This window comes from Montipora foliosa, chromosome 8, assembly GCF_036669935.1.
Source record: "Montipora foliosa isolate CH-2021 chromosome 8, ASM3666993v2, whole genome shotgun sequence".
NCBI lineage: Eukaryota > Metazoa > Cnidaria > Anthozoa > Scleractinia > Acroporidae > Montipora > Montipora foliosa.
This window is the reverse complement of record NC_090876.1, coordinates 48,039,396-48,054,395: the sequence shown is the minus strand read 5'-3', so window position 1 is coordinate 48,054,395 and position 15,000 is coordinate 48,039,396. Positions and strand designations below refer to the sequence as shown.

At 39.4% G+C, this 15,000-nt stretch overlaps 2 protein-coding genes across 9 annotated transcripts in view; one reads left to right on the top strand and one right to left on the bottom strand.

The window, feature by feature from the left end:
* The window catches only part of LOC138012669 (chordin-like protein 2), a 53,116-nt gene extending 42,216 nt beyond the window's left edge, over positions 1–10,900 (bottom strand). For 3 of the 5 annotated variants that reach the window (XM_068859500.1, XM_068859501.1, XM_068859499.1), the window contains exon 1: positions 8,965–9,111. In XM_068859500.1, coding sequence (XP_068715601.1) covers positions 8,965–9,096 — 132 coding nt within the window. In that variant the 5' untranslated portion in view covers positions 9,097–9,111. Of the gene's footprint in view, positions 1–670; positions 992–8,964; positions 9,112–10,764 lie in introns of those variants that run through there. The other 2 variants (XM_068859504.1, XM_068859502.1) reach the window with 2 other exon arrangements.
* LOC138012667 (uncharacterized) overlaps positions 3,853–15,000 on the top strand; it is a 19,849-nt gene continuing 8,701 nt past the window's right edge. The window contains exons 1-2 of one of the 4 annotated variants that reach the window (XM_068859497.1): positions 3,853–4,057; positions 13,051–13,157. In XM_068859497.1, coding sequence (XP_068715598.1) covers positions 13,092–13,157 — 66 coding nt within the window. In that variant the 5' untranslated portion in view covers positions 3,853–4,057; positions 13,051–13,091. Of the gene's footprint in view, positions 4,058–6,958; positions 7,159–11,252; positions 11,391–12,405; positions 12,549–13,050; positions 13,158–15,000 lie in introns of those variants that run through there. The other 3 variants (XM_068859495.1, XM_068859496.1, XM_068859498.1) reach the window with 3 other exon arrangements.

The following is a 15,000-nucleotide window of genomic DNA, read 5'->3' as shown; positions in this document are numbered from 1 at the left end:
AGTACAACAACCCCTGAGATATAAAAGCAACGAAGAAAGCACAGCCAACTAAACTGTAACTTTAAATCAACCTCGCGATATCGTTACAATTGGCGGTCGCGCTAACAGTGTGGGCGAAGTATACCATTACCGGCTTTACTGGCAAGAACCTGGAACGGCTTTGAGTTATTAAAAAGACACTGGAATGGGACCGTCGAGACTGTAATTTGTTTTTCCACAAAACTGTGATTTTTAAATATTCTTTTACGAAATACACGCTGCGCACGAGGCACGATTATTTCGCTGTGTGCTTTGTTTTTCATGGCAGCTCCTAAGCCATGCCGCCAAAACAAGCACCTTATTTATGTCGGAACGTATTGTCGGAAACCACGTCGTTCAGAAAATGCATTGTACAACGTTTTTGTTACGTGTAGGAGCGCGTCCAGCATCCTTGCCAACAAATCTTGGACAACAAGTCCAAGTAGTTTCCAGTTTCAATTAACTAATTCCTTTTCAGCAAAGTTATAAGAAAAAAATCGCAAAATAATCGGAAAAAAGGTTATAACACATCAACACCTCAATATAAAAAAGAAGCGACTTTTTACAACATTTAGCTAGAAAAAATACTAACCGGACAAACACTTCAATTGTTCGACAATGATCGCCTTCGAGTTCAAACGATTTAACTTACCTTGCCTTGAAAAATCGACGGTCAAATCTGTTGAATCTGTGGTCCTCTTACTTTATGCAGTGCAGCCGGGGAATCTACTACTTTCTGAAAATGTGAGATACTAGAATCTAGTATCTAGTTCATGCCAGCCGAATCAAACAGTCAAAGGCCCACGGAAAGAACAATAAAAGTTTTTCTAGGTATAATTCGTTTCTTTAACGACGAGACATATTGTTTGTTTTCCAACTTTCTAATCGACTTGTTAAGTAAAAAAGGTCATTGGCGGCTTTCACTTCGTTTCCACGTAACTTAGTTCAAATTCAGCATTGTCAGACTTTTGTATCGCTTTTGTTGAAACATTTTTGACCCGGTCATACAAACGATCGTAAACTGGTGCTTAATTCTGAAGGAAAAAAATTCTGCATTCTCATTCCGTAGCGCGCACGTTCCCAGTCTTCCTACATTAGGGAGATTTAGCTCGCTTTTACATGAAGCGACAAAAGGTAAGCCGCCGCGGCGGTTCCGGCCTTCTTGTCATGAAAGTATAAGAATTCTCTCTGGAGACGTTTCTTCATACCTGTGGATAACAGGTAAGAAATTTCGTAAAATCAAATAGGGCACTTTGATTTTTGGCAAGACGCAAATTTCAGCCATGCTAAATCTCTCTATTGTCTTTTTAAAATTTACTGTGTTGTTATTTTGAAAGCAGGCCACATTTCAATTGCGATTGTATAATGCTCTCGTTAAATTCGATTTTCAGGTTGATTTTTCAGAAGAGATGACGGTTATATCAGGTCGATCCTGTGTTTATTAAACGGATTCCCCAGGAATGAAATTGTTATGAGCGGCGCTTAGTTTAGGGGAGAAAATTAAAAATTTATCCTTAAGTGCTGAAGTTCTTCATAAAACCTCAAAGTTAGATATTTCAAGTCGTTGTTTTGCTGACGACGGCAAAGAGATGAACAAAAGTGACGTTCTCGTTGCCGTCGCCTTTGTCTTTCCTAAAGCTCTTTAATAATGGTGAAATGTATAAATGCTGGATAGCGACACTTACTGTTTGCGTCATTAAAAATTGCAGCGATGACGTAACGAGCAAACAACCAATAGAACGTACGGTTCAATGGAGGAAGACCGCACGCCGTCCAGCTTTCGTGCACTAGTAGTTGCTAGGTCACCTACGCAAAAACGTTTTTCCGGTACACTTATCCACGCATTCCCAAACCGCGGAGTATGAGAAATTTTCCAAAGAAAATAGCCAGACAAAAATCACACGTTCGTCTCTGAGTATCAGGGTAAGTGTTTGATTTGCAAGGAGAGAGTACTCAAGGATTACCAGACAGCACTTGTGGCAAGAAAAGTAAACACTTAACGCGACCCGAGAGGTCAATGAGGAACATCCAATAAAGAAAATTTAAATTAGAAACATTCAACTAACAAAGATAAAAAATCTGCGATATCGAATCGTGAGAATTTTTGTGTCGGGCTTCCGTAATTTCGGTACAGAATCCGCTGGACTTCTTGGAACGCTGTTTTCGATTTTACGTAATATTCGAATAAAAAAGTTTTTTTGATCCATTCGTACGGTTACCGTAGCTCCTGGATTGTCACTCAAGCAAGAACGAGAAGAAAAAAGGATTTGTTTGACATCTGGAATTTAGATTAGATCAAACAGGAATTTTTTGCTAAGTGGACTGCATCCAGTTGGCGTACGTATACTAGGAGCTATTGTTCAACTACTATTTATTTAGATGAATTATTATCCACACAAGTCAAAACTAACTTGCACCAGCCAATCTAGCCCTTGAAAGACCAAGAATCAGGAAATCATTTTTGAAGTTAAATAGGAATATAGTACAATATACGGTAATGCATCAACTACGAAATAAAACGTTTTCAGTTTTACTGCCACATTTGCTGTTCAGCTTTACGTTACTTTCTTAACTTCTAAATGTAAAGTTATCTGACAGTGTCTGTCCAAGACATTAAGAGGAATAACTGCCAGGTTTTAGTCGGAATTAAAATTTGATAAGGGTAAAATAATTCGTGTATTTTCTCAATTTACTGTCTTGTTGTTGCTACCCTAAAGGAGTTGTGTATTGATTCAAAAATAGGGGGTTGACTAGTTGTGAGGTATGATTACCAGCTTAACAATGAAAATTGAGAGTTTTGGTAAATAAAGTCAGATAAATGACTCATGAATATAGGTTTCAGATTTGATTTAAGGCTTTCGAAACGTCTGCAACTGGTCAGGTTCAATTGAACACCACACTTCTCTCTAGGGTAGTTATATAGTTACAATGCTATCATGTCATATATCTTTATTTACCCTCGGATTTTAGAGTAGCTTGGTGTAGCTAGAGCATTTATCTTCCCGACCCTGATACACCACAGAAGACACACCACAACACCAGGAATTACATGCCCACACTACATGGTGTGTGCCGTGAGTTCTTTTGCGTCCCACAGGTTTATGAACATTGAAGGGTTGTGAGACGGGGCCAACGGTTTATCGTCCTTATCCGAGAATATAGGTGAGTCTAACCATTTGCAGATGTCATTACAAAGGCATCATTTTCTCCTCAATTATTTAAAGACCCTTAGTGTTGGTCCAGCCGGAGTTGAACTCACGACCTGCCGCATGACGGCCCGGTGCTCAATCAACTGAGTCACCGGTACGCGGTCATGATCATGAATGACTGAAAAAGCTTAAACTTCTTCAAAATCTTTACCCAATGTTTGCCAGACAATCAAAAGCGTCACATTGTAAAGTTTACATATATGCTACGAGATACGATAGAAGGTCAACATTAGCACCACTTAGCACTAAAAGTTAGGAAATTACTCTCGATCGATTTAAAGGTAAAAAAAAGTAGGCATGAAGGATCATTTTCCGAAAACATGAGATTACGTGTACAGACAGCGTGGAAAAGTGATAAAAAAGCTACGAATATTCCTCCTACCTTGGTTTTCGTGATTTTCGTGACAAGAAATGTCGGACAACAGCCCAAAGAAAGCACTAGTAAAGAAGGTAAAACTGAAATCGAAACTAAAATGGCATTTAAGTTTTCTTTATGTATATTGACTCAGACGGAACTCGAGCACTCTATATTGTTTGTTCTTCCATTAGTTAAGTCAGTTTTAGTGGTGTTTTCGTAAATAAGGCATCACCGACCAATAAAAACAACTCCTGTCTTGAGGATCTGAAGACGCTGCTTATAAGCTTTCAGAGTTTTCCCCTATTGTCTCGTTAGTTTTGCTCTCATGCTTCATCGTCAGTTGTCCGAGAAGGCAAGATAAGCTTAATCGAAGATTGGACAGTTGCCCATGTACACAATACTTTACTTGCGATAAACATGCAGCATGTCTCACAGCGTTGGTACTCAAAAACTCTAATGAAATTTCTCTCAGGTAAGAAAGCGTTCTATTTGATGTCAATAGATAGTTGGTCAAAGAAGCTGCGCGAAGGCATTCCAACATGGCGTGGTTTATCGGTGGAGTGTTACGCATTACAATGATTTTTAACCATTAGATGCAAAGCTTCGGGATTTGTGGTATGTTCTGTCGACAGCGCAATCATTATAGATGAAAAAATGAAAAGAAAAAAGCAGTTAAAAAGGACATGGGAAATGGAAACTAAAGTGAACAAAGCAAGAAACAGCACATCCTTTGAGGTGGGTTAGGTACTCAGATGATCAATCCAGAGAACCAAACGAACAAAAAAAGCCGGTAAATAGAGTTTTGTTGAGATAACATCTCGGAACATGAAGTAAAAAAATTGCAACTAGAACGAAAGGTCCTGTCTTGGGGAGGAAGGTGAGGAGAGGGGGGGGGGGGGGGGGGGCTGATTTTTTTTCAGTTGTCCTTTTCCTTGGTGCCTGGCAACTTGCATATAAACTTTTGAGAACAGAAGAAGGCAGAGTTTCATTTGTTACTTTATCTCTTAAGCAAATGCGCATGCGCAAACTTTGCAGTCTAACTATGCAAAGTAGTTTATGACGTCATCGAAGGAATAGGCCCATATTTCTCACTGCCTCAGCCGTGCCACAAACGATTGCCAGCATCTTTGTCTTACATACCTTATGAGGCACATTAAAAAGTAAAGATAAATATATGTTTGATTTTTAACGTTTGCTTAAGTAAAACTTTAGTGGTTAGGTGCACTTTTAAAGGTTATAGTGCTCGCAAAAAGAGGGAGTTGCATGACTAGTTGTGAGATATGATTACGAGCTTAACAATGAAAATTGAGGGTTTTGGTAAATACAGTCAGATAAATGACAACATAAATCGGCCCACTGATAAGCTCATGTTATCGTAGCACAGAACAACCGTCTAGGAGTTCGCTTATATTGAATTCTAATCCTGCTTCGGAAATTCGGTTAACTAGAGTCCTAATATCATTGAAAAAATTCTTGACGAGAGCTTAATAACTTAGATTCAATCAGAAAAGACTATTGTGTCATTAAAAGGGACCAATTTGTGGTTCCTGAAATTTTTCTTTCTTATCCAAATATGAGCGAAGTAATTATAAGTAGCTGAAGCTAATTCATAACCAGTCGAATGGGTCACTTGGGCTGGAGAACTCAAGAACCGAGTTATCGAGAGTGGATAAAATTTTCTAAGGTTAAGCGGCCCTAAAGTGGGTAATTTAAGCATTTAATAGGGAGCTCATGAATATAGGTTCCAGATTTGATTTAAGGACGTTCGCGCCCATTGCTACTGCGCATCCTTACAGCGCACGCAAATTCACATGCCATTTCATGCATCGAGCGCGCGCGCTAAGTACTAAAATGTCAATGATAGGGCAGGTGGCCATTGCTATAGCTTTGCTTGGATTCAACGATCTTGGATGTTCGGTGACCCCTAATTTCTTTTCAGAAACAGATTTTATTTACAATTATCTCCTCATCGTCCAAAAATGAACAAAAAATCAATGCGGGAAGTTTAAAAAATTTCAAGATTTTTGTCCTCGGGACAGGGAATCCTGCCATCTTGCGGCTGCAAGGCGCATGAAACTTTGGTCGCTAAATGCGAAATTGTTCTTTACGGAACCTCAAAAGTTAACTAAATTCACTTGATGGGTCCCCTTAAACAAAGTTTGGTAGAGAACATTTCACTTCAAAGATGTAATTGCAATATTTTTGGGCTTACAGACACTGTGGCCTTATTCGATAAAGAAGCCGGATTTTTTCAGATTTAGAGTGTTCCTCCGGGCAAGTTCTCTTCAAAACGAAGTTTGTGATCCCCCATTTTTTCACATTTCTGACATCACTAACTCATTATCTTTCAATGGTGAAATTTGCAGGGAAAAAATCAATGTTAGAAAATTTTCGCGCGAACGTCCTTAAGGCTTTCGAAACGTCTGCAACTGGTCAGGTTTTTTTGAACACCACACTTCTCTCTAGGGTAGTTATAGTTACAATGCTATCATGTCATATATCTTTATTTACCCTCGGATTTTAGAGTAGCTTGGTTTAGCTAGAGCATTTACCTTCCCGACCATGATACAGCACAAGAGACTCACCACAACACCGGGAATTACATGCCCACACTACGAATAGTGTGCCGTGACTTCTTTTGTGTCCCACAGGTTTATGAACATTGAAGGGTTGTGAGACGGGGCCAACGGTTTATCGCCCTTATCCGAGAAGATAGGCGAGTCTAACCGTTTGCAGATGTCATTACAAAGGCATCATTTTCTCCTCAATTATTTAAAGACCCTTAGTGTTGGTCCAGCCGGAGTTGAACTCACGACCTCCCGCATGACGGCCCGGTTCTCAATCAACTGAGTCACCGGTACGCAGTCATGATCATAAAATGACTGAAAAAGCTTAAACTTCTTCAAAATCTTTACCCAATGTTTGCCAGACCCTCAAACGCGTTACATTGTAAAGTTTACATATATGCTACGATAGAAGGTCAACATTAGCACCACTTAGCACTAAAAGTTAGGAAATTACTCTCGATCGATTTAAAGGTAAAAGAAAGTAGGCATGAAGGATCATTTTCCGAAAACATGAGATTACGTGTATAGACAACGTGGAAAAGCTACGAATATTCCTCCTACCTTGGTTTTCGTGATTTTCGTGGCAAGAAATGTCGGACAACAGCCCCAAAGAAGGCACTAGTAAAGATGGTAAAACTGAAATCGGAACTAAAATGGCATTTAAGTTTTCTTTATGTATATTGACTCAGAAGGAACTCGAGCACTCTATATTGTTTGTTCTTCCATTAGTTGAGTCAGTTTTAGTGGTGTTTTCGTAAATAAGCCATCACTGGCCAATAAAAGCAACTCCTGTCTTGAGGATCTGAAGACGCTGCTTATAAGCTTTCAGAGTTTTCCCCTATTGTCTCGTTAGTTTTGCTCTCGTGCTTCATCGTCAGTTGTCCGAGAAGGCAAGATAAGCTTAATTTAAGATTGGACAGTTGCCCATGTACACAATACTTTACTTGCGATAAACAGCATGTCTCACAGCGTTGGTACTCAAAAACTCTAATGAAATTTCTCTCAGGTAAGAAAGCGTTCTATTTGATGTCAATATATAGTTGGTCAAAGAAGCTGCGCGAAGGCATTCCAACATGGCGTGGTTTATCGGTGGAGTGTTATGCATTACAATGATTTTTAACCATTAGTCGCAAGGCTACGGGGTTTGTGGTATATTCTGTCGACAGCGCAATCATTTTAGATGATAAAAAGGAAAAGAAAAAAGCAATTAAAAAGGACATGGGAAATGGAAACTAAAGTAAACAAAGCAAGAAACAGCACATCCTTTGAGGTGGGTTAGGTACTCAGATGATCAATCCAGAGAACCAAACGAACCAAACAAGCCGTTAAATAGAGTCTTGTTGAGATAACATCTCGGAACATGAAGTAAAAAAATTGTAACTAGAACGAAAGGTCCTGTCTTGGGGAGGAAGGTGAGGAGAGGGGGAGGGGGGGGGGGAGGGTGCTGATTTCTTTTCAGTTGTCCTTTCTCTTGTTGCCTGGAAACTTGCATATAAACTTTTGAGAACAGAAGAATGCAGAGTTTCATTTGTTATTTTATCTCTTAAGCAAATGCGCATGCGCAAACTTTGCGGTCTAACTATGCAAAGTAGTTTATGACGTCATCGAAGGAATAGGCCCATATTTCTCACTGCCTCGGCCGTGGCACAAACGATTGCCAGTATCTTTGTCTTACATACCTTATGAGGCACATTAAAAAGTAAAGATAAATATATGTTTGATTTTTAACTTTTGCTTAAGTAAAACTTTAGTGGTTAGGTGCACTTTCAAAGGTTATAGTGCTCGCAAACGTGAACAAGAACAACGCGACAAGGCCAGGATAGAGATTTGATTGGATTAAGACAGGCGTCATCTGTCACATATGGGCTGGGGCCTGTCCGTTTTTCGGAGACATTCAGTTCAGTGAGAAGTGTGGGGCAAGGAGCTTTCTCATATGGTACACCACTGAGCCACAGACAGTGTCCAGAGGAACCGATACATTTCAGTGTACCCTTTGTTCGAACATTTAGTCTGCGCAGGCGCACACATTCTGGTGTCCCGATGGCACCATCTTTATTCTTCTTGTTTGTATACATGTATTGTTTGTTTGTATAGTTCATTTCAGGAATATACCCATGAACTTGAGACTGAATCTTTGAATGAGTAAAACTGTTTATGCCGACGTGAATGCAAGTTAAATATTAATACACCAGAAGTCTGCATCGGAAGACGGTACTCGGCGAAACGAAACAAAGGCTTTGTACAGAAATAAGTCCTGAAAAATAAAGCAGATATCGCTCTGTCAAGTGAGACAGATATTTTTCCGGTTTCTAGCAATGCGTTCACTAAATACTTGCCAACTTGCCTGCCTAATTGACGGAACTACGATCTGTCGCTGAGACAGATCTTATCTCCGACGGCTCCTGACAATTTGGCCCGGACATCCGCTTTGCTTCGCTAAATGCTAAATTGCCCACTGAAATTGGTAGTCGGTGAAACGAGGACCTCAATTTTGCATAATTAGGACTTTGCTCCGGTAGATGCCTTGTCGGGTATTTAACAATTATTCCATGAGCGCGCGTTGGATATGAGATGGTAAATAGCCAGCGAGGCGCTACGCGCCTCGTTGGCTATAACCAGTCTCATATCCAACAAGCGCGAATGGAATAATTGTTTTATTAAATTCCTTAATCTCCAAAAGTTTAGAAGTACGAAATACGAGCGAAAAAAGCGAGAAAATCCTAGTGAAATCGAAAAAAGTTGATGAAGATGCGATGTTGTGTAATACCTCGTGGTCAGACAGACGCAGGCTCATCACAAAAACATTTCTTACCTTTTCGCGTATCTCTAAGCTTCGAAAGTGATCCAAACTTTCCACAAAAACGTTTTTCTTTTGCTTTATACCGAAAGAAATTTCGCTTTCTGGCGTAAACGTTTTTAGTTCAGCAACGCTAAGCGCAATCATTTACCATATAAGGTCAAACTAAGGTATATGAGCTGATAACCGTGATTGAGTGAACCAATCAGAGCACGCGAAATGCATTATCCGAAGGGAGGGGAAGATATATTGTTTTTACTCCTGACATTTTGGTTACCATAGCTCTACCAAAACATCACTGTGCGTAGGCAGCCGCCAACAACGATTTATTAATTAACGTTGTTCTTACCGAGCAAGGCCTTATGTTATGGAAACCAAAACAAACGTATTCATACGAATGGACGAGAACCGGTCCAGACGGCCCGCTAAGGGCCTGTTTATATGAGGCGAGCCAACCCGGTTAGGCGGGCTGGGGCCTCTTAAAGAAATAGTAATTGCCGAGGCTAGGAATGCGTTTGAATAACTAGAACTACTTGCAGAATAAGACATCACGTCTCGAGTATCACATTCGACGCACGTATAGAGAGTGTAAAAATAAAATAACTATGTTCAAGATTCTTAAACATTGTTATTTTATTTTTACACTTTCTATAAAATACGTGCGTCGAATGTGATACTCGAGAAAAAAAAATCATGGTTCTTAAACATTGTTATTTTATTTTTACACTTTCTATAAGTGCGTCGAATGTGATACTCGAGAAAGATCAAGATTCTTAAACATTGTTATTTTATTTTTAGACTTTCTATACGTGCGTCGAATGTGATGAGACGTGATGTCTTATTCTGCAAGTAGTTCGGGCCCGTTTCTCGAAGTCCCGAAAACTTTTCGGGCCCGAAAAGCCATTTGTGAAACTGCCAACCACTTGTTTTGGAAAGCCCATCTTTTGAAATGCTTTTAAGGGAACAAAAAGAAAAAGGACTGTGAAGTTTGACGACGTAAATCCTCTCCGTTCTTGAGATACAAAAGGAACTGCGACACCCGAAAATGGCCCGTAAAGTTTCGGGACTTTCGAGAAACGGGCCCCAGCTGGCCCGCCTTGCCGTGATCTCGGCTAATGCCTGTTTTCTTTGTTAAAATCTCGGTTCATTTATATGAGAAGGCAGGCTGGCTCGCTTGCCGAGATCTCGGCAAGTCGTGCTGAAAAATTCTCATATAAACGTTTCAACCCGGTTTACCGGGATGAAAAATTGTCATGACGCTTGGGTTTTGCATGCATTGTTTTAAAATGCTATTCCGTACCTGCTAGAGCTAAAATGAACTTTGACGGTTACAAGGCACGTAAACAAAAACCTGAAATTCATCCCGGTAAACCAGGCTGGAATCGTCCATATAAACACTTAAGCCCTTTTACCGGGCCAGCCCGCCTAACCGGGCTGGCTCGCCTCATTACTCGTCTAATGAGCTTTCCGTTCTAATGTGAATTCGCGAAGGAAAACCGTGTGAAACCTTACATCATACGAGGACGGGTTTCAGGCCGACTGTTTTTCACCAAGGTACTGGAACAAGGAATTGGGTCAGCTAAGAAGAAAGACAGATACCGATCAATGCTCGCGACACTCCGAGTTTGTATTCAGTTAGGCTCTAAGAAGCACAGTTTGAGTTCAAATTACTGTATTGACTGTTACATGGGTTCATTTCTTTTTTCTTTAGCTCTATAAAGAGTCTAATATGAACGTCCATGGCTAATCTCTATTTTCTGTCGATGACAGACCAGTGGTAAATATTTTTTGTCTGCTTATTAGTCCGGGACTTACTTTTGAGAATTTGTCCTGTCTTCGGGCGGGGTTACGTTTCGTCCTGTTTCGTCCCCTCTATGCCAGGTTAACTCTGTCTTAATGTTTTAGTTCTGTTAGTTTCGCTTATCTGAATTTTTCTCGCTATCACGGGCTCTTTCGAATTCTCGAATCACGTGCCCGCCGTAAACTATGTTGATATAAATTTATCAACTTTCATAAGTATCATATCAGTTTAACAAGAAAATTATATATTTTATCCTTGTTTTGAGGAAGAGTTGCAATAACTAGTGTATATGACACCATCTGTCAACCTGTGTAAATGGACTATGAATTCTAATTTGAAATCGAACACAAACAAAGCTCAAATCCGGCTTTCGTTATTAATAGTTTCACAATTTATTTTAAGATGGCAAACAGTTTGACAAGGTACTGATTTAATAACAGAGGATGTTTAACAGGCTATTTAGGTAAAAAGAGAAACTGCATTTGTTTCAGATTAACAGAAGTGTTTGTAAGACGAATGCGCATTAACAAAACAAAATTAATTAAAAATGTGCTAAAGTAACTAACAAGCTTTCATTGTGAGAAAAGTTGTCAACATAGACCACGATCTTTGGTTCAAGCTTCGGCTTTAAAAAACAAAGGTAAGCCGAGTTTCATATTTCCCCGTTTGTTCGAGTATGCTAAGTGATTTCTCATGAATATAACGCGGAAAAACTGTGGCCGAAATTGTTGGCGATGAGATCCTTATTAATATTGAATTGCTAGACTCGGAAATATTCCGAGTGCGCTCGACAAATGTCGGGAATGGCCGTTTTTATACTAGAGACCCATAATCCGTCCAGACGAATCATGCGTCTCTTATGTTATCCGTCTGGTGTAAAGACGGGATGAACTATATGAGACGCATAATTCGTCTTGGACGAACTTGGGCAAACATTTTGTCTGCGTCTGTTAAATTCGTCCAGTATAAAGACGGGCACTAGACGCATTATGCGTCTGGACGAACTTTCCAGTTTATTGCGTCTTCGAAGACGCACTAAAATAGATTCTTCGTCCAGACGCATAATGCGTCTTGTGGCCGTCTTTATACTAGACGAATTTAACAGACGCAGAAAAAATGTTTGCCCAAGTTCGTCCCAGACGAATTATGCGTCTCTAGTGTAAAAACGGCCAATGACCTTACAACAAGCGATCAGGATCATCCAGCGCTGATCTACAGCACTAAAACTGGGCCATCAAAATGGATCGATGACAACAGTTATTATACTCGCACCACTAAGACTAGAATGCCAATTTGGGACAAATATACACTTTATGGATGCAATGATATATCGGTATATTTTGAATTTAAAAGTACATTTATATAACTACAAGAAGAGAAGCGCTAAAGAGATCAAAATTGACGTCTTTTTCAGCGGTGTGGCGAATAAGCCAGTCACCTCGCGAAGCAAGTGAACGCAGTTGGTTCGAGCTCCAAGCGCGCGAAAATGCACGCAAGCCAATCACAATTGGTCTTGCTTTAACCTGTGATTGGCTGAAAACGTGACGTCAGATTTTTCCAACCAATCAATCAGGGGCACCCAACGTCAATTTTTGGAAAACATCTGTTCGGAAGACGATTTGAGATCTAGAATTTTCTGAACATTTGTTGTAAAATTTAAATTTCTTGCTTGCCTGCCTCTCCTAGGATTTTCGAGCATCTGAAATTTGGTATAATTGCCCATTTTTAACGGATTTTACCCTAAAAAGGTCACCTAGAATTTTCGGAAGCCTTTTTTCTGGCTGAAATTTTTGAAAAGGTAAGTTTTGATCCCTATAATTTTCGGATCACTAGACTTTCAGCTAGGAAATCCGAACAGATGAAAAATTTTTAAGGGATAAGAATACGCCTATATCTACCGTTGAAATACTACTACGTTTAACAATGCTAAGTTTAAGTGGTTTTGAACTATATTCTCGTTGGGTACCCCTGATCAACCACGAAGGTTTACCGATCCGGCAAGATCTAAAAAATCTCATAACTGCCTTCAACACTTCGTTGAAAACCGCTTTAAAATTGCCAATTTATGTCCCCATTGTGTGACAATTTGGAAAAAAATAATGTTAATTGTAGGAAGTAATTCACGAGCAAAGTTCAACAATATATATCTCTTTAAGAGATACCGACGTTTAAACAGTGAAAAAGTAAACGAGACATTACGAAGTCCAAACTTTTGCTTCTCTTTGAAAGTCTAATTAAATATCTCTGATTTGGCCTTCATGTGAAAAACAATTTTAATCCTCAGTCGTTTTTTTTTTCAGTGTCGAACAAGAGTGGTCGTACCGAACCGTAATTTGATGAGATGGACTTGTCCAAAGAGCTCACAATCGTATTACTGGTATACTTGACCATCTCTTTCGAGAGTCAGGTTAGTGTAAAAGTATCGTTATCATCTTGTATTTCTCAAGACATTGTGGGAGTTTCTATTCTTCCTGCGGAGAGGCAAAAAACATATCGGGAGCCCATATTTGAATACCAATCGAAGTAGGTTAGGCCAACATCTTCTGCCTCGAAAGCTCAACGGCCGCTTATTTTAATTTTCAAGTCTCTTTCCTCCAACACAGTTCCTTCAACAGCAGCAACAACAACAACATTTTATTTATGCGCTACTAACTGGTGTCCACCCACCGTCGTATACGGCAAAGCTAATCGAGTCGCGTGGAACATAGCCTGCGTGGCAGGCGCTAGAAAGGGGAAGGGAAAGGGGAAAGCGCGCGCGCGAAGAGAGGGGAGCACGAGGGAGGGAAACTGTTTTCATGGGTGCATGCTTTTTTACCAGTTTATGAAATTTGGTATAGAAATAGGAGAACACACTCCTTACGTAGCACTATTCATTTACAAAGAGTACATTCCAGTAATAATAATAATCAAAATTTCTATTGCCCCATTTCTAATAATTAGCCAATAGCGCCCAACAAGGTTGCTAACACATGAAGAAATTACATCATAGTCTAGAAAAACGGCTAAAAAAAAAGGTCTTAAATCTTCTCTTAAAAGAACTTAAGCATGTTGTAGTTCTTATTTCATCTGGTAAATTGTTCCAGAGTAAGGGAGCAATGATTGAAAAGGCACGCTTTCCATAAGACTCAAGATTATACATAGGGTTTACTAACAAGTTCTTGTTGGCGGAACGGAGTGTTCTCCAAGGCGTATATTTAATTAAAGAATCTGATAGATATTTGGGTCCAATTTCGTGATACGCTTTAAAAGTCAAGATCAAAATCTTGAACTCAATCCTTGACTTGATAGGCAACCAATGTAGATCTTTCAAAATCGAGGAAATGTGGTCGTATTTATTTGAGTGCGTGAGTAGACTGGCTGCAGCATTTTGAACATATTGGACTTTTAGCAACAGAAATTGAGGGAGGCCAGATAAGAAGCCAGATAAGAGAGAGTTACAGTTACAGTAATCGATACGAGACGTTACAAAGGATTTCACAGAGCTTGTACGATAGGAACCGTGTAATAGTGGCCAAGAAGGATCATCATTAAAGCTGTCATTTGAACAAATTAAAAAATTCCCTCATTATAAAGTTTTTTTACTTTTGATTTTATCTCGAACGGAATTTAAAATACAAAACTGCGAAAAATGATTACTTAAAGAAGTACCTTGATTTAGAAAATCTTGCTAAATGGAAATTATTTGTGGACTCGCAACTTCAGATTTTCGGTGGTGATTTGTTCTTTAAAGCTTATCTGCATAAAAAAGATTTAGAGTTTTTTTTTTCAGGCTATCGGACCCTTTCTTGCAAGAGATAATACAGGTATGGTCGGAAATCAGCTATGTGGGTAGCATTTCTTCCAACAAGCACAGAGCCTTTGGCTTCACTCTCTCATTCGTGTCGGGAATAAACCAATATACTACAAAACTTGGTACTTATACGCCGTTACAATATCAAGCCAAGTTTTCTCTCTTTCTATGGCCTAATATCACCGATTAAGCTATTGCGCAAAACTGTCCAAGAACATTTCCTTCATGATATTGATGATGATAGCAATGGCCTTATTTTGCAAAACTTTCTGAAGGCAAATAAACCAAATAGATTTATTTACAAAACGCTTGTAGAAAGAAAAAGCAAGAATCCCATAAACAGCCAGAAGAAATGGTGCACTGATTACTCCATTGAAGAGAACGACTCGATTAATTGGGCAGCTGTTTACCAGTCACCTTTTCAGTGTACTAAAATAACCAAACTACGCATCTTTCAATT